General features: G+C 43.1%; 5 protein-coding genes across 9 annotated transcripts in view; 1 reads left to right on the top strand and 4 right to left on the bottom strand.

Moving 5' to 3' along the window:
* The first annotated feature begins 88 nt into the window (after positions 1 to 88).
* LOC114361129 (transmembrane protein 179) lies at positions 89 to 3,573 on the top strand. Of its 2 annotated transcripts, XR_003656571.1 has the most exons (7): positions 89 to 357; positions 592 to 735; positions 982 to 1,143; positions 1,328 to 1,412; positions 1,815 to 1,907; positions 2,505 to 2,677; positions 2,817 to 3,573. XR_003656571.1 is itself a non-coding variant. In XM_028316075.1 (6 exons), the coding sequence occupies exons 1-6, from the start codon at positions 248 to 250 to the stop codon at positions 2,604 to 2,606; spliced, it is 696 nt and encodes a 231-aa protein (XP_028171876.1). In that variant the 5' UTR covers positions 89 to 247; the 3' UTR covers positions 2,607 to 3,572. The 2 variants fall into 2 exon arrangements, 1 of the variants encoding a protein (XP_028171876.1); XM_028316075.1 differs by having other exon boundaries at positions 2,505 to 3,572.
* On the bottom strand, positions 3,452 to 5,698 carry LOC114361116 (zinc finger protein 316-like). The gene is made up of 2 exons (XM_028316054.1): positions 5,586 to 5,698; positions 3,452 to 5,356 (listed from the first exon to the last, which is right to left on the bottom strand). Exons 1-2 carry the CDS (start codon positions 5,696 to 5,698, stop codon positions 4,225 to 4,227), a joined length of 1,245 nt encoding a protein of 414 aa, XP_028171855.1. The 3' UTR covers positions 3,452 to 4,224.
* Positions 5,699 to 6,150: 452 nt separating this feature from the next.
* Positions 6,151 to 10,137, bottom strand: LOC114361125 (zinc finger protein with KRAB and SCAN domains 8-like). 2 transcript variants are annotated; one of them, XM_028316071.1, is made up of 5 exons: positions 9,916 to 10,134; positions 9,432 to 9,559; positions 8,891 to 9,061; positions 8,603 to 8,658; positions 6,151 to 7,313 (listed from the first exon to the last, which is right to left on the bottom strand). In XM_028316071.1, the coding sequence occupies exons 1-5, from the start codon at positions 10,013 to 10,015 to the stop codon at positions 6,257 to 6,259; spliced, it is 1,512 nt and encodes a 503-aa protein (XP_028171872.1). In that variant the 5' UTR covers positions 10,016 to 10,134; the 3' UTR covers positions 6,151 to 6,256. The 2 variants fall into 2 exon arrangements, with proteins under 2 accessions (XP_028171872.1, XP_028171871.1); XM_028316070.1 differs by having other exon boundaries at positions 6,881 to 8,394; positions 9,916 to 10,137.
* Positions 10,138 to 10,490: 353 nt separating this feature from the next.
* Positions 10,491 to 12,480, bottom strand: LOC114361115 (spindle assembly checkpoint component MAD1). Its single transcript, XM_028316053.1, has 3 exons — positions 11,241 to 12,480; positions 10,877 to 11,040; positions 10,491 to 10,631 (listed from the first exon to the last, which is right to left on the bottom strand). The coding sequence occupies exons 1-3, from the start codon at positions 12,478 to 12,480 to the stop codon at positions 10,536 to 10,538; spliced, it is 1,500 nt and encodes a 499-aa protein (XP_028171854.1). The 3' UTR covers positions 10,491 to 10,535.
* A 4,201-nt stretch (positions 12,481 to 16,681) lies between these two features.
* PKD (serine/threonine-protein kinase D3) overlaps positions 16,682 to 22,134 on the bottom strand; it is a 119,714-nt gene continuing 114,261 nt past the window's right edge. For all 3 annotated transcript variants that reach the window (XM_028316058.1, XM_028316057.1, XM_028316059.1), the window contains 4 exons: positions 21,480 to 21,663; positions 20,665 to 20,847; positions 19,886 to 20,072; positions 16,682 to 17,936 (listed from right to left, as the gene is read on the bottom strand). In XM_028316058.1, the coding sequence (XP_028171859.1) occupies positions 19,888 to 20,072; positions 20,665 to 20,847; positions 21,480 to 21,663 (552 nt within the window). In that variant the 3' untranslated portion in view covers positions 16,682 to 17,936; positions 19,886 to 19,887. The remainder of the gene's footprint in view (positions 17,937 to 19,885; positions 20,073 to 20,664; positions 20,848 to 21,479; positions 21,664 to 22,134) is intronic.

The following is a 22,134-nucleotide window of genomic DNA, read 5'->3' as shown; positions in this document are numbered from 1 at the left end:
TACGATGGGGTGAAAGCAACTAATCGTTAAATTAGTGGTTTCCAATGATTTTGACAGTCATGGTCAACTATTTGTCAATTTTGACATTGACATGTAGTTGTATTTATTTGCGATTTATTTCTCTGGGCAATTGGTCGCTATTGTTTCCCTGTTTCGTGAATTATTTGCGTATTTCATTAATATGCCCTAATTAATTCACCATAAGTTGTGGTTTACCCGTTAATTCCATCCATTTCGTTCGACAGCCATGGCGTTGACTAACGTGCTTCTGGCGAGCCAGATCGCTGGCTACGTTATAGGCTTTATATTCTCCCTCTGTATTATTGTGCCTATGAGCATGCACCAGGATGAGTTCAAGTAAGCTTTCAATAACCGTTTAATCTTAATTAAAGTTTTGCAGACTCCTACACAAATCATCTTTTTTGTCTTGTGACTAGACTATTTCTCCATTCTTTCAGTGTGCTAAATTTTGGTTCATATTAACTCAAACAAATCAATGTTAAATTCTGTATACCTTTATCTATGATAAGAGATCTCTGATTCATAAAATGTCAGTATATTTCAGATGTAAAGTGCGTGCTTTGGTTCCAGCGGCCACTGCCTGCTGTTCTCCAAGGGCGAGTGGCAGGAGTTGGACGGCCAGCTGCTAGTGGAGTGGGCGGCGCGCGGCTACTGCGATTACGTCATCGTCGTGGGCGTCATCATGTTCATCATCTGCTGCATTCAGATATACAGGTATGACCACCTAGTTTTTTGTTTGAAACAGATCTTAATTAGGTAAATGGAAGTGATGATAAGCTCTCACAATTAACCATTGACTCAAGTCCTAAATGTTCCCAAGTTATACCTAAGAGCAGAAACTTATGAGAAACAAATACCTCATACAATTACTTTTCTGTCACATAACTGAAGTCCCACTTTCTCATTATTATCTGTTCTCCTGATAAAAACTGGTTTAGTAACTTGCATGTTCTGTTGTAGGTTGTCGGTGTTAATGTACAAAGGGTCGGACAGCTCGTTCCTGTCTGCATTCGTGGAGGCAGTCGCCTGCGTGCTGCTCTGCCTCCTGGTGGTGGCTGCAGCTGTGCTCATCACGCTCGGCTTCATGAACTGGTGCCAGATTATAGTGGAACGGTTCCCCAGGTATTGGCAATATAATAGATAGTTACCGCCAGAATTAGCAATTATGATTTATCCTTAGTAGATGCTAAAGCATGTTAATTTAATAGTAAATAATAAAAACATCAATTCCTGTATATTGATGATGTATAGCAATATCACAAGTGGTATGAAGGAAATTAACTAATTAAAAATATTATTATTTCAGTTGTGAAGATGCAGCTGGACAGGATATCGACAAAAAAGATAAAATAAAAACTAATTGGTTCTACATGGAAATGGGCACCATACAAGTGAGTTTCCTCCTCTATAATAATTACAGTTTCCTTATTTTGTTTATTACCATTTATAGATGATAATGGTTAACGGTCATTATTTTCCTTTATCATAATAATTAGCCTAACTGATAATTAGTATGCTTTGTTTTAATATAGCTATTTATTTATTTATTTATTATAGCTTTGTATTCCACATTTTTACAGTTTGATTCAATTAATCTATATCTCTTGTTTGTGGCCCCACTTGGGTAAAAGTTTAATATAGCTAATCCAATTTAATTTAAAGTTAATCATAGATACTCTTACAACATGTCTGAAAGATATCTTCAGAGTAATTCTCTATACAAAAGATTTTCAAAATGATTTTCATCATAATACTATGTAATTTTCATTCTAAAATGATTTGTCTGCTTCTAGTTCGGTGCGTGGGGAGCATTCGCGACGTCGGTGGGGCTGGCGGTGTTCTCCACGCTCAAGGTGTGCCGCTACCACCAGCTCCAGAACATACAGGTATGCATCTGAGTCTTTACATTATCCATAAATCAAAGAATAACATTCTTTTATTATTCTGCTTTGATTAAAAGTTGGGAGCCCTATTTGTAGTTGTCACGTTACAACATTGCTTATCTTACGTCATAGCATGACGCTGCGCGTATCGTGTTATGTGAGAGCGGTTTCGCACTACATCCGATCTAAATCCGAGATAAATGGTCCGGTGTAATCGTAGAACTATTTGCATGGTAGTTACGCTAGAACCGATGTCAGATTCCCAAGTAATTTTCTAAACCCGTGTTGTGACAAATTCGAATCGGAGCTACTGCGAAACCGCTCTAAGAGCCCACATAGTCCAGTCTATATGGGCTCTCAGACTCGACTATATGGGCAGAATGTTTTTGAGAGGAGCCCCGATTACGGTCATATTTAACGTCTCCAATCCGGACACGCTTCTCGATTCTGCTATACGATTGGTCGTTCAACAGCGTACGTCAGCTGTTTTGACCAATCGTATCGCAGAATCGAGAAGCGTGTTTAGCGTTTGGATTGGAGACGTTAAAAAATACCGTAATCGGGGCTCTGAATGTTTTACAATCGCCTGTTTCGTAGCAGGAGTCGATGTACCGCGAGCGGCAGCGGCTCGTCAACGAGAGCGAGTCGCCGGGCGCGCCCGACGGCCGCTCCACGCCGCCGCTGCCCGAGCCCGAGCCCTAGGCCTCTGCTACAGGACAGGCCTGCTATACTGCGCTCATTAATCTACATCCTCTAAGTGATATTCAGATCTAGTAAGTAATTTGTCCGAATGTGAAACTTCAGCAAGCGACACACTGAGTCTGAAGTTCTGAACCATATAATGTATCTCTATGTAAGAATAGAAAGAGTCAGTTATTAATTACTAAGACAAAATACGATATCTTTTTCCAGGTTTAATAAATCAACCATATCATGTTCACAACCACAAAGGTACTGGAAATTATATTATGCCCATTATTAAACTAAAAATAGTTAAATGTATAAAAATCAATACATACCTAATATGACATGTAATTTTAGTGTACAAAGTAAGTTTTATTTTAAGAAAATTTACAATATTATTTCAAGACGTATAGTTCATGATCTCACTTATCATTTCGGCTTATAGCTTTTGATGATTTCCAATCCATTTATTTAGTAGAATATATAATCATAATGAATTCACCATTTTAATGTTATCAAAGATGATTTAAAATTAAAGTGAAATCCAAATGATCATCCATCATAACCATTGGTTGTTTATTTATAAAATGTAAAAATAGATTTTATATTGACATACCTACTTAATATGTTTAACATTAAAGTTTTGTATGTATGTATTTTAGGAATACATATATTATATCGCCGCCACGTGGTGTGCTTATTTGTATGAGACTGCGGAGGCCCGCGCTTCGACGGCCATTTCATACAAATATCACCAGACTTTTTGATTTGTTGCTAAAAATAAATGCAAAGATATATTGTGGCCTTTGTTAGTTTATGTTAGAATTATGTATATTTCAGTAGCATCTTCAGAGTTTTCTTAGCATTATTTAGCAACAAACAAGTCATTATTAAATTATTTAACTTGTAGATATAACATTGTTAATATTTGAATGAATTAATCATTGTGTAGAGAAGGCGTTATTGTACAGCCGCGGTGCTAAGGCACATGAAATGTACATCAGAAATCTATCCAATTATCTCTGTTATAAAGATCTAAGATTTATTAAAAGCATTTATAAATACAATCTTGAATTTTATTCATAAGATTTGAGCGTTGGCGTTGTTAGAAAAATACTATATCCTACCGAATAATAACAGATAACCTACAAGCACTGATTCAGTCTTGGTGAGCGTACTTTTACCTACAATAAGATGGGGTCACACTTGGGTTGCCAGGTGTCCGGCTTTAGCCGGATATGTTTGGCTTTTTACGGTTTGTCCGGCCTGTCCGGCTTTTGTTAGGCTTTTTATTTGGTTGCTTTCAAATATAAAAATTTATTTGGCTAGAAGAATTTTCAAACTAGTAACAGCAAGCTGACCTCAGACGATCCCTATAGTACAGAAGAAAGTGCAATAATTTAAATAAATAACTACTTTTAACATACCAAACGAGTTCGATCTTTTTGATCTCGTGCGGAAAATAAAGTCACCACGTTTTTGGCACACAAAGAGGGGTCTTACTCAGTTGAAAAATATACATATTGAAAAAGTGAATTTATTTTCCACTCGAGATCGAGCGCAACGTGTTCTGTAACGTGTCGCCAACGCACGTAAATCGTTCACGTATCGCCGAGTCGGATCGGGTATTCATCATCTACTCATTTTGGACAACGGGGCAGCTCGGAACCGGCGGGGTCGGGGTCGGGCCCGGCGGCAGGCCGGCGTGCTTGCGCTCCACGTGCACCTTGAGGTAGCGCAGCTGCGCGAACTTCAGCGGGCACGCGGCGCAGGCGTGCGCGGCGCGCGTGTGCGTGCGCGCGTGGCGCAGCAGGTCGGCGCGCACGCTGAAGGCGCGGCCGCACGCCGAGCACGCGTGCGCGCGCGCCGGCCGGTGGCGCGCCGCGTGCCGGGCCAGGTGCGCGCGCCAGCGGAAGGCGCGGCCGCACTGCGCGCACGCCCAGCGCCGCACGCCCGAGTGCGCCTGCGCGTGGATGTACAGCGCGGCGCGCGAGCGGAACCGCTTGGCGCACTGCTGACACTCGAAGCGGCGCTCGGCCGAGTGCACGGCGGCGTGCTGCGCGAGCCCGGCGCGCGTGCCGAAGCGCTTGCCGCACACGTCGCACTCGTGCTCGCGCGCGCCGCGGTGCGCGTGCTTCATGTGGTAGAAGTAGCTGGACGACGCGGTGTACACCTTGCCGCAGGTCGGGCACGTGCGCGGCTTCTTGTGGCTCTTGACGCTCGCGCTCGGCGGCGGCGCCGGCGCCGCCGGTGGATTCTCGTCGTTTCCGGCGGGCGGGCCGCTCGACTCGGCGGGCGGATCGATCTTGTCGACGGGCGTTTCGCTCGGACCGACGACGACGACGCTCTCGGCCGTTCCGATCGGCGCCCCGGGCGCCTCGACGTCCCCGATCCCGGAGGAGTCGACCTCGGCGTCGATCGTCGGCTGGCCGTCCTGCGAGTCCTCGATCGCCTCGAAAACCGACTCGGGGAGCGGACCGAACCCGTACTCGGCGTCGCTGTGGTCGGAGAACTCGTTGTCCTGGGGATCGCTCTCGCTGTCCGGGGTCCGCCGCACGTCGCCGACTCCGGTGCCGCCTTTTCTCCCGCCCCTCTCGTCGTTCGCGTTCTCGTCCTTCGCCTCCGGTTTCCTCCTTTTGACCCTCCTCACCCTCCGGACCGGCTTCGGCTTCTTTTCGTGCCTGGCGGCGTACTCGACGGCGTGCAGCGACATGTGCAGGATGAAGTCCTTGCGGTCGACGAAGGTGTCGCACTCGTCGCAGTGGAACAGGTTGTCGGCGTGCGCCGTGAGCAGGTGGTCCTTGAGCGCGGGCCCCGCCAGGCGCGCGCGGCAGTAGGCGCAGCCCGCCGGGTACTGCGGCGGCTCCAGGCCGCGCACCACGAAGTCGGCGATCTCAGTGAACCTGCAACAGAGCGGCGGGTCAGGGCGCGTGGGAGCGCGCGTGGCGGGCGAGCTGGGCGCGCAGGCGGAAGGCGCGGCCGCAGGCGCAGGCGTGCGGGCGCTCGCCGGTGTGCACGCTGGCGTGCGCGCGCAGCTCGGCGCGGCGCTTGAAGGCGGCGGGGCAGCGCGCGCAGGCGTGGCGGCGCGCGGCGTGCGAGCGCGCGTGCATGCGCAGCGCGGCGCCGGACTTGCACGCGGCGCCGCACGCGTCGCACACGAAGTCGCGCGCCGCCGCGTGCGAGCGCGCGTGGTCGTCGAGGTGCGCGCGGCGCGTGAAGGCGGCCGGGCAGGTGGCGCAGGCGTGCGGGCGGCGCGCGGCGTGCAGGCGCGCGTGGCGGGCCAGGTTGCCGGCGTCGGCGAAGGCGCGCCCGCACGTCGCGCAGCTGTGGCGCCGCTCGCCGCGGTGCGCGCGCGCGTGCCGCCGCCACGAGCCCGCCGTCACGCTCCTCTTGCACGCGCGACACGTCGCGTAGCGTTTGCCGTCCTCGCCGACGAACACCTCCGCGGGCTCGTCGACGTCCTCCTCCGGCGCGTCTCCGGTCTTTTCCGATTCCGGGCCCGTTTCGGGTCTCGGGCCGGTCGGCGGGGCCGGCGAGCCCTCGGCCCGTCTGGAAAGGGAAATCCGCGTGAGGGACCGCTCGGGAGCACGCTCGAGAGCGTGAAGTGAAAAGCGAACGTCGATCGAAACGTATATTGAATCACAACGTCGACAATCGTCTAGGGAACGCTAATAATTCGCCACGTGGGCGTAGACCGGCGGCGGGGCGAGGTCGCGCGGCGGCTCGGCGGGCGGGTGCAGGCGGCGCGCGTGCAGGCGGAGCGCGCGGCGCGTGCGGAAGGCGGCGCCGCAGGGGCAGGCGTGCGGGCGCGCGCCGGCGTGAGCGGCGGTGTGCGCGGCGAGCTCGTGTCGCTCGCGGAAGGCGCGCGGGCAGCGGGCGCAGGCGTGCGGGCGGGCGCCGGCGTGGCGCAGCGCGTGGCGGCGCAGGCCGGCGCGCAGGCGGAACTCGGCGCCGCAGTCGGCGCAGCGGTGCGGGAAGTGCGGCAGGTGCGTCTTGCGGTGCGCGTGCAGCGAGCCGCTCTGCGCGAACCGCTCGCCGCAGGCGGCGCAGGCGTAGGGCCGCTCGCCGGTGTGGACGCGCAGGTGCTGCTTGAGGTTCTGCGAGTTGGCGAAGCTGCGGCGGCACAGCGCGCAGGCGAGGCGGCGCGCGCGCTCGTGCGTCTCGGTGAGGTGGCGCGCGAGCCCGCCGGGCGCGCGGAACTGCTTGCCGCACACGTGGCACACGCAGGGCCGCTCGCCCGTGTGGATGCGCTGGTGGAACACGTACGTGTGCGACGAGCTCAGGTTCTTGCCGCACAGCTGGCACGTGTAGTACGCCTTCCCGTCGATCCTGGTGCGCACCCGGCTGAGCTCCAGCCGCGTCTTCTCGTCCATTCTGTCCTTCCTCATGTTGCAGTCGGTGAGGTCGTCGTAGTTGTCTACGTTGCGGTCGTCGGTTTTATTTTCGTCGTCGCTCGCGATCTCGGAATCGCTCGACGCCGCGAGTTCGGGGTGTTTCGTTCTGTGCGACGAGTGAACGCCGACGAAGTGGTTCCTGAAATCTACGAGCGCGTCGTAAAAGTTCTTGTAGACGTCTGCCGCTTTTTTGCTGGCTATACTGGACAGGGGTTCGTCGTCCTCGTTGTCGGATCTGTCGCTCCCGTCGCCGGGGCTATCGCTCCGGGGGTCATCGTACGACCCGTCGCGCTCGTTACGTCCCGTTTCGACCTTAATCCGGGAGTGCCACCTGCAACAAATAACCCGGTTACTTCGCGTGCTTCTTGTGCGTGCCTACGTGGTAGTTGAGGTGCGTCCTCTTTCTGAACTTCTTGGGACAGAGGTGGCACTCATATTTTCTTATGTCTAAATGCATTTCTATGTGTCGGTCGAGGGAGTTCTTCGATCGGAAGGACTTGGAGCATCGATCGCACGGGTAGGGCTTCTCCCCGGTGTGGATGCGCGAGTGCACGTCTCGGGCCACGCGGGAGTGGAAGGCCTCCCCGCAAGTCGTGCAAACAAAGTTTAAAATGCCCGCATGAGCTACTTTTCTGTGGTTGTTCAAGTTGCTCGGGCTGCTGTAGATCTTGTGGCACTGGCCGCAGGCGTACTTGACGGTGACGTCGCCGTGGCTGCGCATGTGGTTGAACATGTTGTACTTGTTGGAGAACACTTTGTTGCACTCCGAGCACACGGCCGGGATGAACTTCTGGTTTCGATCTTTTTTCTCACTCGCTCTTTCAGGTTTCTTCGGCTTTTCTCTCTCTTCGTAATGAGCTTGTGAGATGTGGTCTTGAAGAGCTTGTATCGTTTCGGTTTGGAAGCCGCAGGTTCGGCAGGTGTGTTTGGTTTCGTCGACGGTCCGCGTCACGTGGCAGTCTTGCAGATGTTTCACGAACGTTTTCTTGGACTCGTAAAAGTTGTCACAGCAGATCACCCCGTCTTCTATCGTCAACTCGATGTGCGTGTTCAGATGGTTCAACAGTCGCGCCATGGTGGAAAATATGCTTTGACAGAATGGACAATAGAGATTTGGTAAGACTTCACATTTATCATTAGAATCGGATTCTACATCTCTGTCAGAATTTTCACATATCAATGTTTCTTCAAGTGTTATGTAGTTAGCAATAAACTTTTTAACGTTTGCATAGTTGGATATTTCAGACTGGTGGGTAGATTCGAGATGATACGCCAGCTGCTCTATATTGCTTGAGGATGGGCAGTTTGTGCATTTTAGGCAAACAATCTGGGTGTCCAGGTTATCTTCAGTAATTATTGAGTAGTGACTGAGTAATACATCTTTTAATATGGTACAAAAATTTGATGATGACCTGTAATTTTACACATAAACAATTTTGGAGATTTTTAAAGATTACAATATTACATCAGTCAGGAGTAAAAAAATAAATAATTAGAAAATGTTATACTATTACATTAATATCTAATACATTTCCATCAGTTATTCCATCAGATAGTATTTTTAGTGTAATTTATTATAACTTAAAACAACTAGACACAAATGATACAATTGATACCTACTTGTTTTGTTCTTGTTCTGAACTTTCTTCAATATCTTTAAGGCTAGATTTGGATTCCTGAAACAATAAAAAAAACTTTTCCACGCTGCCAATAGATAACACACTAAAAATTAAAAATCTAGGGGTCAATAATTTATTTCTTCAGACAAAGCTGAATCATGTAAGGAGGGGAGCATCTCTAGAAGTGGGTTTTTGCAGGCCCAAAGGATACTGGAAGAGGCATTTTCTTCAGCATTGAATTTGCCAATAGTTGCATTTTTGGTACATGAATAAATTAATAAATAGTTACCGTAATAGTTTCAACAGGCCTAATGCTGTCTGCTTTGGCAGCGGCGACTGCCAACCGCGTGCGAAGGGCCTCATCGGCCTGTACGCAGCACTGCACTAGCTCGTGCCACGCCAAGAGAGTGTTGGCACATTGGTAGCACACCACTCGCGGGAGGACATCCGTCTCCGATACCTGTACAATGTTATAAATAAAATTTTATGAGCTATAATGTAGATTTTTAACATCATTATCATTCAATAGGTCAGCCTAGTAACAATTACGTAAAAACCTAGTATCTGGTTAATCAAACTAGATTAGAAACCTAGCTAGGGTATTATGCAGTACTAATATTATTTTATTTTTATGCAAAACAAGGCAGGTGATTGACTGCAATCACACCTGATGTTAAGTGAGATGCAGACTGGGATGGTACTATCTGCACTTTAAGAGCCTATTCATGTCCACTTATCTTGAAGTAGGTAAGTATTCAAGATTTCCTATTATACATTTTACATATTTTTTCTATAATATCTGGCTTATAAATAAAGAGAAAAAATCCTACCTGAATAGGCAAATGCTTGTGTATTTTATCAGCCAAATTGTTCTGGACGCCCTCCCCGGCGAATATGGGGATAACGAACTCCGTGACTGTGGCACAGGTGCGGCAAACTGTGGAGAAGTCTTCCACATCTGCAAGTAATTAGATTTATATTTAAAAAACCCTAACTCTTAACCTATTAAATTAACTATTTAGGCACTGGACCAAGTTATTTTAGCATGCATGCATACCTTTATCAAAGTTTTTCACTAGCTAGCTAATAAATAAAAATTAGTATGCAAATAAGCCCATTTCTCTGTTGTCCTCAGAGGTAAAGTACTGATGATAAAAAGGTCTTAGATAAAAAGGTAAACAAATAGATACAGTGCTAATATTTCATGAGGCAATATAGGTAAACTAATATGTTTGTATTGTATCATATTGTATGGTGGTAATAACCAAAAAATAATGCTAATCAAAACAAATGGAAGTCGTTAGAATTTGTTACCTTGCGGTGGAACTGAGGCCTGCTCTAACTTCTGAGCTGCTGTAGAAGACTGGGTTTCAGTCGGGGTAAGCAGAAATATTTGTTCAGTTTCGTTGTTCATTTCTATTTATCTCTATTTTTGGACCTATTAACATTTTTCTTTAATTTTTCTCACGTACACACACTACGCACTGCAGGTAGATTGTGACATTTACGTTCCATTTTCTGTAAATCAAATATTCACTAACATATTATTTCTTTCGACAATGCATGGGACTATTATTACATATAAATCAAATAAACAATAAACTCATTGTTATAAAACAAATACAAAGTTTAATTTTTATTGTCCAAATATGATCTTGTTTAAAATTTTAATGTGAATTTGAAAATTAGTAATTAAAAAAAAAACCACTATGTGACACGGAACGTATTATGCAGCTGCTGGCAGCTGCTCTCTGCTCAATGGCGCGAAAAAAATGAAAACAAAAGGCAAGCGGCAATCACACGCACCCTCCGTCTAGCAAAAAACAATAACGAACTTTTAAGCATAGATAGAAGGCAGAAAAACATGTAAGTTTATCAGAAAATCAGTTTTATTTTGTCATTATTTATTCGATAAGACTAACGATTAATGTATTTCAGGGTTTCGCGATGCGTTTTGCTACGGCTCGTCCTACCGCCACTACCGCCGGAGACACCATCATCGCCTTGTTCTTGTACGTCTGGATGACTTGCTGCAACAAAAATGTAAGGTAATATTTTATTTCTTATTTATTTGCTTTCGTATTAACGACAGGTATAGGTAGTATAGTATCTACCTTCTTATTTCTTAAACTAACATGGCGCACGTGTTCTATAAGCGCACGTGTGACTAGGTATACACACTTATTGATTGAAGAGCTCATCATCATCATCAACAACTACTTACTTAAATTCGCATTAGGCTCTTTATGCCATACTATTAGGCTAGTCAACTTACCAGCACTAGCTTGATAAGAAACACAGCGAACGTGAGGAAGGAGATAGTCATGAGCGCGCTCTCCGAGGAGGGTATCTCGACGTGGCCGCGAGGGCTCGCCGCGGCTCGTCTCTGCCGCGAGTGGACTGATTCGTCGTCAGGCCATGCTGTGTCTATCCGTTCCGCTGTAATTTAACCAAATACCAAAATTAGGAGTATTATGTTACCTGTTTCACATAAAAGGAATAAAATCTTAGGTGAGTAAGAAGTTGCGATAATACAATTCGAACTTGCTTGGAGGAAACCTGAGCAAATGCCTTAACAGCTTGATGCAAGTAAATCCTTGAGAGTCGATGAAATAATTTATTAAAGGTTCCCCACTCACCAATGTTTGCTAGGATTGTGTTCTTCAAATTGGTCAAGTACCTTGTCTTACTACTGACACTTCGTCTTGTATTCTTTCTTATAGTGTCAGCAACAACTTTCATGAAAGTCATTAGATTTTGTAGTGAATTTGCTTTACTGTTATTTGATGCTTCAGTTTCTGGTCCGGAATTACTTTCATCAGAATTAAAATCTTCTGTTCCGGAAGAATTAGGATCTTCACTTTCATCGGCAACTGTAGCATCATTATCATCATCTTCAAGTTTTTCATTTACATATTCAGAGTTTGGTAGTTTAGTTTTGATAAAACTACCGTGGCGATCTAAATTATCATCTGTTCCCGGGAATTTTACTCTTGTGTTGGCGTTTGAATTCTGTGCAAGTTTATTTCTTTGCGACACATTTTCGGTGGTACCTTTTTCAGACTGTATGCCGGAATTTGAAAGTTTGAACTTATGAATATCATTTCGTCTTGTGTCAGATATTTCATCATGCTCCTTATGTTCGCCTGTCTCAGATGTGAAAAGAGAGTTCCGGTTACCTTTGTTAGAACTGAAATCTGTTAAGTGTGGTCGTAAAGTGACATTATTGTTACGTTTTACGACAGGAAACTTAAAATCATCTTGAATATCATCAGTATTTTGATTTTTAGACACAGGTTTACTGAAACTAACCCGATCCAGTTCGTGTGAAGGTCCTTTTTTCCTATTATTCAAAATTGTGCTAGTTCTTTCGTCCTTATTTTTGTTTTCTTGAAATATTTGTTTAGAATTTTGAAAGTTTAGTTTTTCAATGTTAGATACACTGTGTTTGTATGAAGGGTTATGGCGTTCACTTTCAGGGACACTATTTATTTTATGTTGCTGAATTTCCATCAAGTCGGTATGTGACACACTTTCACTAGCATAATTCTTATTTGCAGGCTTGATATTTTCTTCATTCAAAGTGTTTTTCACTGGATTCACTGTCAAGCTTGGTGCTTTTATGGGACTACTGTCCAACTGCACGCGCTGCACGCTGCCTATCTTTGGCACTTTGTTGACATTGCCTCTGGACCACGGATGTTCAGTTAAGGATTGGTTGGGGTAGATCTTGGTTTCTTTCGTGGTTTTCTCGAAGGACTCCGTCGCTGTTTCGACAGGTCTGAAGTGGTGAGGTCGCGTTGGTTTTCTCACGTGGTGCTGGGATATCTCCACCCACTCGCAAAGGGCAGGCGCGACGAGCAGCAAAGTTATGAACATGATTGTCAGTCTGAGGCAGCGGGATCGAGTGAGCTGTCTTGTGACACGTCGCGCTTCAGATGATACTCGACTGTTAGGCGAAGAGGCGCGCAACCTTTTTATCTGACTGTGGAAATGAAATCGTTTGAGTAGGTGACGTGTTAAGGTAGTTTGCCATAAATGGAATGGAGTTTTTGACGCATGATGGGATAATTTCATAGAGGGCTATTTTTAATATTACTATATCGTCTGAAACTTGTCTTACTTTTATTTATAAACCAGAATTTATTTAGCCATCTCATCGCAATGTGCGTTGTTCTACAACCGTCACATGCGCGGGCGCCTATTTTCCGCTCCATGCGCCGGCAAACTGCCTGCGTGACCCGAAGATGAGACAACTTTAATAGAGTTGCAATGCAACTAATACAACTCGACAGTTTACTTCACACATTAGAAAAAAAAACATACTGGGTATATTATACTTATGCCAATAATTTTCGAATTATTGTAGGATATTTGAATTTTCGTTGTTCACAATAATGGGGAAAAATAGCGTTTAATTTTAAATTAATGCCGTTAAATACTAAAGTAGACTGTTTTATTGCGTTTTGTTTCATTTTCAGGCAGATTGATAGGAGAAAGATAGGAGAAAATGAGCTCGATAAGATTGAAAAAAAAAAAGTCATTTTATAAGTCCAAAACGGCATTTATTTAAATAATGAATAGTAACACAATTGTAAATGGATTTCGCCAACCCCGTAACATCAACAGGTGGAGCAGTGCGTTATGTCGTGTGTTGTTTACACTATTATGACATCAAGTTATTTAGTACAATACTATAGATTGTTTGTGAACAGTTTATTAAGTTGAACGTTATCGACTAGTAGTCAAATAATATTGTCATTTTCTCAAAAATAGATTCCATCACTTCTTGCTATACGAACACCCATATGTAAATTATTAAAATGATACACAACACAACGCAAAGCTCAAGCTTACATGTCAACAATCATTTTATTATGATGTTTATGTTTAAATGATTTCATATAAATATTATAATGATGTACTTTATTTAGCCTTATGTCTAACATCTATGTTGTTAATATCTTGGTATGATTAAAATTTTATTAAATTTTGACACTTATTACGTACACGTTAGAATTACTTTTCCACCAAATATGTCAACATTATCTATAAAATATTTTATTATGACGAATCTCCCAGTTTGGTCCAAATATATTGTGCGCTAAAATATTTTATCTATAAAATAATTTTATGCGCCAAGTTAGCATTATAACATTTTTGATTATTATTGGAGATACATTCTGGCTTCTTTATCGCAAAAATTAAAATATTTTAGGCCACTCATTAATAGAAAGCATGATATAACATTTATTGTACAATATAACAGAAAAGATAAAATATAAATAAAAAAAAAAGAAATAAAGTAATAATACTACAACGCGAATCATCTGCTTATTGCCCTCTTTATGTAAAAATGAAAGAAATTAAAGCTATTGTTGCATTATAAAAATATGATTTTTTGTGACCAATATATTGTAGCATTTGCTTTTATCAGTTTAGCAGTAGTAATGATATTTGTGTCAAAAATAATATCTTAAATTAAAATAAATAAAAAGAGAGAGTAAAATAATATCTTTTGGGTTGGTACAGTTTAGGCACATTTCAATAAATTTAAAAAAATAGAAGTTCTGCTAATTGTACGGAACAAAAGAATTGTCATGAAAGTAACAACAAGTACACAAGTGTCCAAGATATCACGATAACATGTGTAACAATATCAAAAGCGATTTACAATAATGAAGACACTTCATTAGCAACATATCCATATTAAATCTAAGCTTGTTTTGTCAAGCGAAATATTATGATGTCAAATAGTGACCAATGTCTTATATCTGTAAGCATAAAAACAGAAAATAAGATGCCTACTTAGGCATGATTGTCCAGTGTCTTCGCAGAGAGTAGTATAAATGTCAAAAACAAAGCTGCAAGAAACTGAACCGCATTATTTGTTGTCAAATCATCACCAATATGAATATGCATTGTTTATTGACAGGTCGAATGTAAAATTGTATTTTAATGATACGAGTAAATTACATCTATCGCAAGAAATGTATAACAGCGTTAAATAAAACTTATATAAAAAAAAGTATATTGCTTAATGAAAAACATACAGGGTGTATGGGACAGGTTGGCAAAACTTACAGTGAATAATGATTGTTAAAATCCAGTGTAAATATATTAGCCATGAGTGTGTCATGTGACACTGGTTTGAGACTTTGTTTTTTATACTATTTATCCCTTACATCCTGTATATAACATGTAAGTTGCTCATTAAAAATGCTAAATATATTAATATAGTTGCATTAGTTTAGAGATCACAGAAAATGGAAGCTTGTATTGCATTGTAAATGATAAAAGATATAAAATAATCACAGTTATAGTTAAACAACGTGGAATGGCGGATTGGTTAAGATTTTAAAAGTAAAAATAAAAAAATATACGATTGTAAGATGTAAATAATTATTAGTTTCTAAAAGTAATTGTATTCCATGAATACATAAATAGCTGCTAATATGATTAAAATAATTTATACTATGAAGACTGAGGCATGTTTGTTCAACCTTAAGTACCTACCGTACAACAGAGCTGAATACATCTATGAACATTTTATTAATATTTTTCGTCTCTTTATTAGGCTGTTCTCAGACATTAAAATCAAGCGCAAGTCCTAACTACCCAACAGGTTGACGTATACATCCTTACTTTAGGTCCCGTTACACTCATGTAATTTGAATAAATATTCATTAAATCTTCCATCAATATGTAACAGTAAAATAAAAAATATCGCTCTGTAAAGTTGGCACAGCTTAAACATCATTCTATGGAAGATACAAGTTGGCATCGCGGCGATGTATAATAAAATATCATTTCAAACGTATAAAGCTTCATAAAATATACTAATTGGCTACAATAAAATGGAATCCTCGTATTTCAGTAATCTGTCGGGCTTACAAACAACGGATAGTCTATATAAAGACTAACCATACAACATCCATATAATATTATATCTATTTAGGCCGTTAAAACTACGAGACACCCCCGTCTCGACCATATACCATAAAACTAGCACGAATATGTTACATTTAATCTCTCATGTGTAGTCTGCCGGCTAACAGTACTTATTATTCGAAGACGAAGTCACAAACGATATTCAAGAATTAAACGTTAGAATAGGATAGTCTTAGAGACTAGAAGAAGACTTACATAGAATGAGTAGACACACTTAAACTAAAGTTATTATGACAGAAGTTATCTCAGTTAACTAGGCAACACAACAAGTACACATCCACAAGTCAACAACACATACACGCACATGTTAGTATAAGTTTTGTTCACAACAAAATAAAAATATTAAAACTAGTTTTAAAATCCCGTACTAAAAATAAATTAATATCTTATAAAAATAATGTAAAATACTCTAAAAATGTAAAAAATAGCTACTAAAGTAGGAATGCAGTTTACTCGATTAGGCAACCATAATGAAATGTAAGAAAACATGGAGGCTCATAAAATATTTTTATATTAAAATTTCAAAGATTGCTAAGTATTATAAAACAATGAAATGCCTGTATTCTTCGTTTGTACTTAGTCAGGCAATTCTAGCATTGAAATACACTCAACATCAAATAAACCGCACCTTCCGCGACGCGAACTTTAAAGATTTTCTTCTGACACAATCATGGTACCCCAACAATATTGGTGTTATTTGAAAGCCCAATAAATATCCTTAAAGAAAAATACATTTCATTTCTAAATAAATGATTAACATATACCATAAATGTGACTTGAAAATAGACCTCACTTTGGGCTCACCTATGGGATCAATTAGACCAATTTTTATGGTTATAAAACCAAATAAAGATCTCACGTGTCCTCTTTAACAGATGGATAGCGATTAATCCCAACTTAACAGTTTTATAGTCATAAAAAATGGCTATAGCGTAACTACCTATTTTTTGAAGAAGTGACTCTGGATCCTTGTAATGACACATTTTTGGGGTAAAAACCTTTCCTTTAATGAAATGAAGTTTAGAACTAGGCTTTCAAATGGTACCAACTTTAGTGGGAAGTGGGGATGCATACGTTTGATAAGTGCTTGTCGCGGGAGGTGCGATTTATTTGATGCCGAGTGTAGATGATTTGCCTTTACTTCACACATTAAAGGATTTTGAGACAAGCTTGTAAATCACTTGTCTCGGTAACTTCATTGTCATGCCATGAAGAAATACCTTGAAAGCGTAGCTTTGAAGATATGCGTATAGTCCAGTAACGCCGACGGCTTGGGCCCGGCGGCGGTTGGCGTCTAGTCCCAGCCATGTCTTAGAAAATGGGCTTGTAAATGATGAACATTTATTACAGCAATACGTTGCGTTGCAACTATCGTGACATCTGTATCATAATTTATTGATGTCATTTTGTAAATTACTGCAAAATCAGGATAACTGCGTAAATAAGGTTATTAAGGTCATTATTGCCATAAAAATGTTGCCGCAAATTGAAAGCTGGCAACATTACCGTAAAATGTTGGAAATTTACAAGCCCCTTCCCTTTATAAATCGCATATTCCACTATAGTATCACACGACGTTGTGTTAATAAAAAGTCCAACAAGGCGACTCATTCGTGGTCTGTAGCTGACGGTACCCACACACTAGGCATTTCCTCCCACGTCTGTAAATATCTCGTATTAACGCGCACTTTCAAAAACGCTCTCGCAGCTTCAGAGATATTCCGAGGCACGTAACTCTAACTTTCATGTACAGTTACAAACGTTCGCTTCCTCGCTTCAACACGGGGCGTGTATGTGCTTGTTCACGTTGACTCGCGGGCGCGGTGACGAGATATCAAACATATGTAGTGATTTCAAGTGTTCACGTACGAAACGCACGTGCGGTCTAACTAGCGGGCAAGCTAGCGACTGGTGCGCGCGGAGCGCTCGCGGTAATTTCAACGCGTGAAGATGTTTGTGTGTGTTCATGTCAAACTAGCGGCGGCGCGCGCGGTTCACTCGCGACGTCAGGTAAGTTCAACCAGTTTGAACTTGTCGCTAGAAACGATAGTACGTCACACTCGCGCGAACGCCTGGTGGTTAATGTGAACACGAGTTCGCAACGTTTCCCGCGCCCGCACCCGCCCCCGCGCCCGCGCGTACCTACGTGAACAAGCACTCAGAGATATTCCGAGGGACATAACACTAACTTTCATAAACAGTTCCAAACGTTCGCTTCTTCGCTTCAACACGGGGCGTGTATGTGTGGGGTCCGTCAGGCCACAGCGCAGGCGCGGTCGCGGTCGCGGGCCGCGGCCTACCGCGCGCGCGCCAGCAGCCGCTTCCAGCGCAGGCGCGCCAGCCCGCGCCGCGCCCGCGACGCGCCCCCGCCCTCCTTCTCCGATCTGGGGGAGGGGAAACATTTTTTATTTATTTATTTATTAGGTAGGTACACCAACAAAGTCACATACATAATACAGTTCATACATTTTAACATGGTTTAACACATGATGCGTATATGACCTCAATTACAGGTATACACAGCATTTCTTTTTGCAATGTTAGGGAACTTATATACTAGAAAAAACAATCAATTGAATAGGGTTTAAGCACCGAACAATATAAAGACATGTATTAGGTTATTATTATGCTACTTGCATACTACCTACTTCCAATAATAAGGGTCACCATATAATTTGCATGTATTAAAGTGACCGATAATGTACGTAGAATAACAACTGAGTGAGAGTGGGCGAGGCTTATAGCTCGTAGAGCTGATAGCCGTTGGAACAGAAAAGTTCTTCCATTCAGTGGATTGGTAAAGGTTGTGGGAAGCAGAGAGAGAGAGAGAAGAAAGAATTAGATGCATGATGCAGGAAAATTCTTGAGGGAGGATTTTGGCAGCAATGGATGTCTTTTGAGAGTTTACAACGGTTCTAGCAAGTGACGTTTATGTCAGTAGACAAAGTCAAAGCCGTGAGTTGAGTCTCCTACTACCGACTTACTTTTTGTCTGTTCTCTTTTGTTTTTTGTGATTTTATTATGTTTATATTAACTGTGTTCTTATCTGTGCCGTTGTGTCTGTCTGTTTTAAGTGTGCACGTTAGACTATACCTATAATAGCACTCAATCCCAAGGTTTATAATTTCATATACCGTGTAATGGCTATGCTCACGTGACTTTGGCAAACGTGGAAACACAATAGCCATAGGAGAAGAAGAAGAAGAAGAGTTGAGTGGCTGTTATATTCTTTCAGTCGGGATAATGCATGAAGTTGCAAAACCAGACGCAGTCGCGAGATATTGTCTTATTTGTCATTCGTCGTCTACGGCTTTATCCATAGAGCATGGAAGCGTCGCGCGCCGCCCGGGCGATTCCATGCTCTGTGGCTCTATCAGACCTGGCCTGGTCTGGTCTGGCCAAATGAAGCCTATTCCACAAAATATAACAGAAGACAAACTCCATACTAAACGCGCTCGAGCCACGCACACATAGACAGACACCGCTCGAGCAAGACTGTCTTGGACGAATGCGAGCGCGACGTGGCGCGACAGACAGACGTTCGCCACACGTTCCCTGTGGTTCGCTTGAGTCACGCGCCGGTCAACCGCCTGTGATATTATTTTGTTTTGCGCAATTGACGAAAATGAGTGAACAGAAAAAGTCGTATTTTAATTGTTCGGTATTTGGTTGCTTAAACTCATCATTAAATGCCGAATTTTCATTTTTTAAATTACCAGTTGATTCGGGGAGGTAAGTAAGTTATTTATTTGAATTTCAATTGAAATTGAAAGCCAACTCAATTATTAGGAATATCGAATTGTTTAGAGAGGTTTTAGGAATTATTAAATAACTAGCTTTTGCCCGTGGCTTCACCCGCGTGAAATTTAGTTTGTCACAGATCGTCATAAATTATAGCCTATATATTATTCAGGGTTATAAACAATAATACTGTAAAGTTACATCAAAATCCGTTCAGTAGTAATCGCGTGAAAGAGCAACAAACATCCAGACATCCAAACTTTCGCATTTATAATATTAGTTGGATAATAGTGTCAACCACTCAACTAAATACTACTTCCTTATCGTGTATTTGTTTGCGAACTATTACTATAATAACGTACTAAATATAAATAAGTATACGTGGATATCTGTTATTGTCTTTCTTGCATAGTATTAAGAGTTACATTTTTCTATCATAACGAAATAAACGCAACACATGACAAGACAACCCTAGCGCGACGGCCGAGCGTGCGAGCGAGAGAGGTATGCAAAGCGAGGTACATACATGAGTTTACCTTCTGTTATATTTTGTGCCTATTCCGACTTGTTACTACATATGTACTATACGTACGGTCAGCGCTCGGCCCAGCGCGCGTCGTCGCTGGCGTGCGTGAGGTAGCGCGCGCCCACGCGGCGCTCGAGCGCGCGCAGGTCCAGCCAGGCCTGGCGCGTCTGCAGCCACGCGTGCGCCTGCGACTTGTCCACCGACAGCCGCTTGCGCTGCTTCACTTGCAGCAGGTTGTTGATCAGGTCGATCGCTGCGGAAGATAAAACATTGCATAAGCGCTCCTGCACACGACGCCGCCGCCGCGCCGCTACACTGTTCGCGCGGCGGCGGGCTTTACTCGGTGCGTATGAACAGTGTAGCGGCGGCGCGGTGGCGGCGTCATGTGCAGGAGCCCTAATATTAACACTTTTATGACAAGCTTGAGAAATTGAGAACAAGCTAGCGTACCCGTGACGTCATATCGATTCTGTTACGGACAGACGAATGTGGGGAGGTATGCGGGTTAGTAGGAGAGAGTAGAAAAAAACACGCATACATGGTTAAATAAAGATGTAGCAAGTTAGAAACACGTACAAATTGAAAAGTACTCAGACCGTACAAGCAGAGTGAATACAAATGAGTAGGTCATCTTCATAGAAAAAAATTAGCGTGGATTAGCAGTGAGGTGCGCTGAATTTTGTCAGTGTGTGCGTGCGCGCCACATACGTATTGGCGCGCGCTCACATACAAACCGCGCTCAGGCGTTTCTATGAAGATGACCTACTCATTTGTATTCACTTTGGTACAAGATAACAATTCAAAAGCTCCATCTGTATTACTGTAGACTGTAACCAAGAACACACCTTCGGGCGAGATCTCCTTCCAAGGCGTGGGCGGGTACATGAAGGCGGCGTTCTGGATCTGCTCGCCGATGTCCTCGTCCTCGTTGAAGGGGAAGGTGCCGGACAGCGACACGTACACGATGACGCCCACCGACCACATGTCCAGCGACCGGTTGTAGCCCTTGTTGCGGAGCACCTCTGGCGCTGCGGGCCAACCATGTTTATGATTAACGGAATCACAAATAAGAAACGATGTAATAACACGGCAATATTGGAATACTTTTGCAATAACGATTAGTGAAATAAAATAAAACCTAACAAAGTTTTGACGCTGAACGTCACATTCGCAAAATGTCATTGCGAAAAATATGGTCACTTTTTCAAAAAGTCAATATCACACAATGTCAGTTTCGCAGAATGTCATTAACATTTTTTCCTGAATCCTTTCCTGGCTTATCCGTGAATTTTGGGACACGTTGTATATTTTTTGTCTGACTGACAACAATAGCACGTCAAGGTAAATATCACGGGATTTTATGTACTTGCTTGTCATAAGGGCAAATTCCCGTTACTGAATTCCATGACGAAACAGCACCAGAAAGTCGCCTTTCTATTATAAACTTGTTTTCTATTTAACCTGATTTCAATCAGGGTGATAATGAAATTCCATGATGAAAAATAAAGCTTCTATCACTATCCATCAGGTTTAATACATGTGAAGAGATTTTTGGTAAGGATTGAATAAAAGTATGTTGAGGGAGCCTTGCAGTTAGAATGGTCAACGAAAGAAGATTGTAATGTTCTGGTACTGACACAGCTAAATAAATTTGACTTACCAAGGTAAGCGGGTGTGCCGACCACGGATCTCCGGAAAGACTTCTCGCCGATGATCCTGGCGAAGCCGAAGTCACACAGCTTCACTTGTGGAAACTCATCATCTGTGGATAGCAGGACATTCTCCGGCTTCAAGTCGCAATGCACTATGTTCTTCTCGTGGAGGTGTTTGAGGGCCACTAATATCTGCAACCAAAAATATCAAATTAAATGCTTACCTACTGGACGGTTCATGAGCGACTCAAGTATCAAGTTTGCAGCTTAAACATAAGCACTACCATACCAACAGTGAGGTAGTAAATAAAGCCTCATTTCCTATAGATCAATGGATAATAGCTGTAAGAACCCAGATTGGAAAGATCTCTGATGTAATGAAAAATCATCCTCACCTAATAATATCTTCGAACAATCTTAACTTTAGTCGAATCATACTGCTTGATAATATTTATATGTGGGTGAAGTTCTTTCTGACTAAAGGAACGGACACTGTATTATGTGTCAATATTTCTCGGTTGTGAATGTGACGTAATTCCAGTTGAATAAATCTGAGGGCTTTCGCTAAACCACGCGGGCGCCCGCTCGCATGTCTTTGTCTAAAAAACCCGCCCGGGACATCAACGTGGAGACAGTGGAGGAATTCATCACGCGCCTGGCGCG

Source organism: Ostrinia furnacalis, unplaced genomic scaffold, assembly GCF_004193835.3.
Source record: "Ostrinia furnacalis isolate ACB-3 unplaced genomic scaffold, ASM419383v2 OfSCF5405, whole genome shotgun sequence".
Classification (NCBI taxonomy): domain Eukaryota; kingdom Metazoa; phylum Arthropoda; class Insecta; order Lepidoptera; family Crambidae; genus Ostrinia; species Ostrinia furnacalis.
The sequence above is the reverse complement of the archived record's forward strand: the minus strand, read 5'-3'. Positions and strand labels throughout refer to the sequence as shown.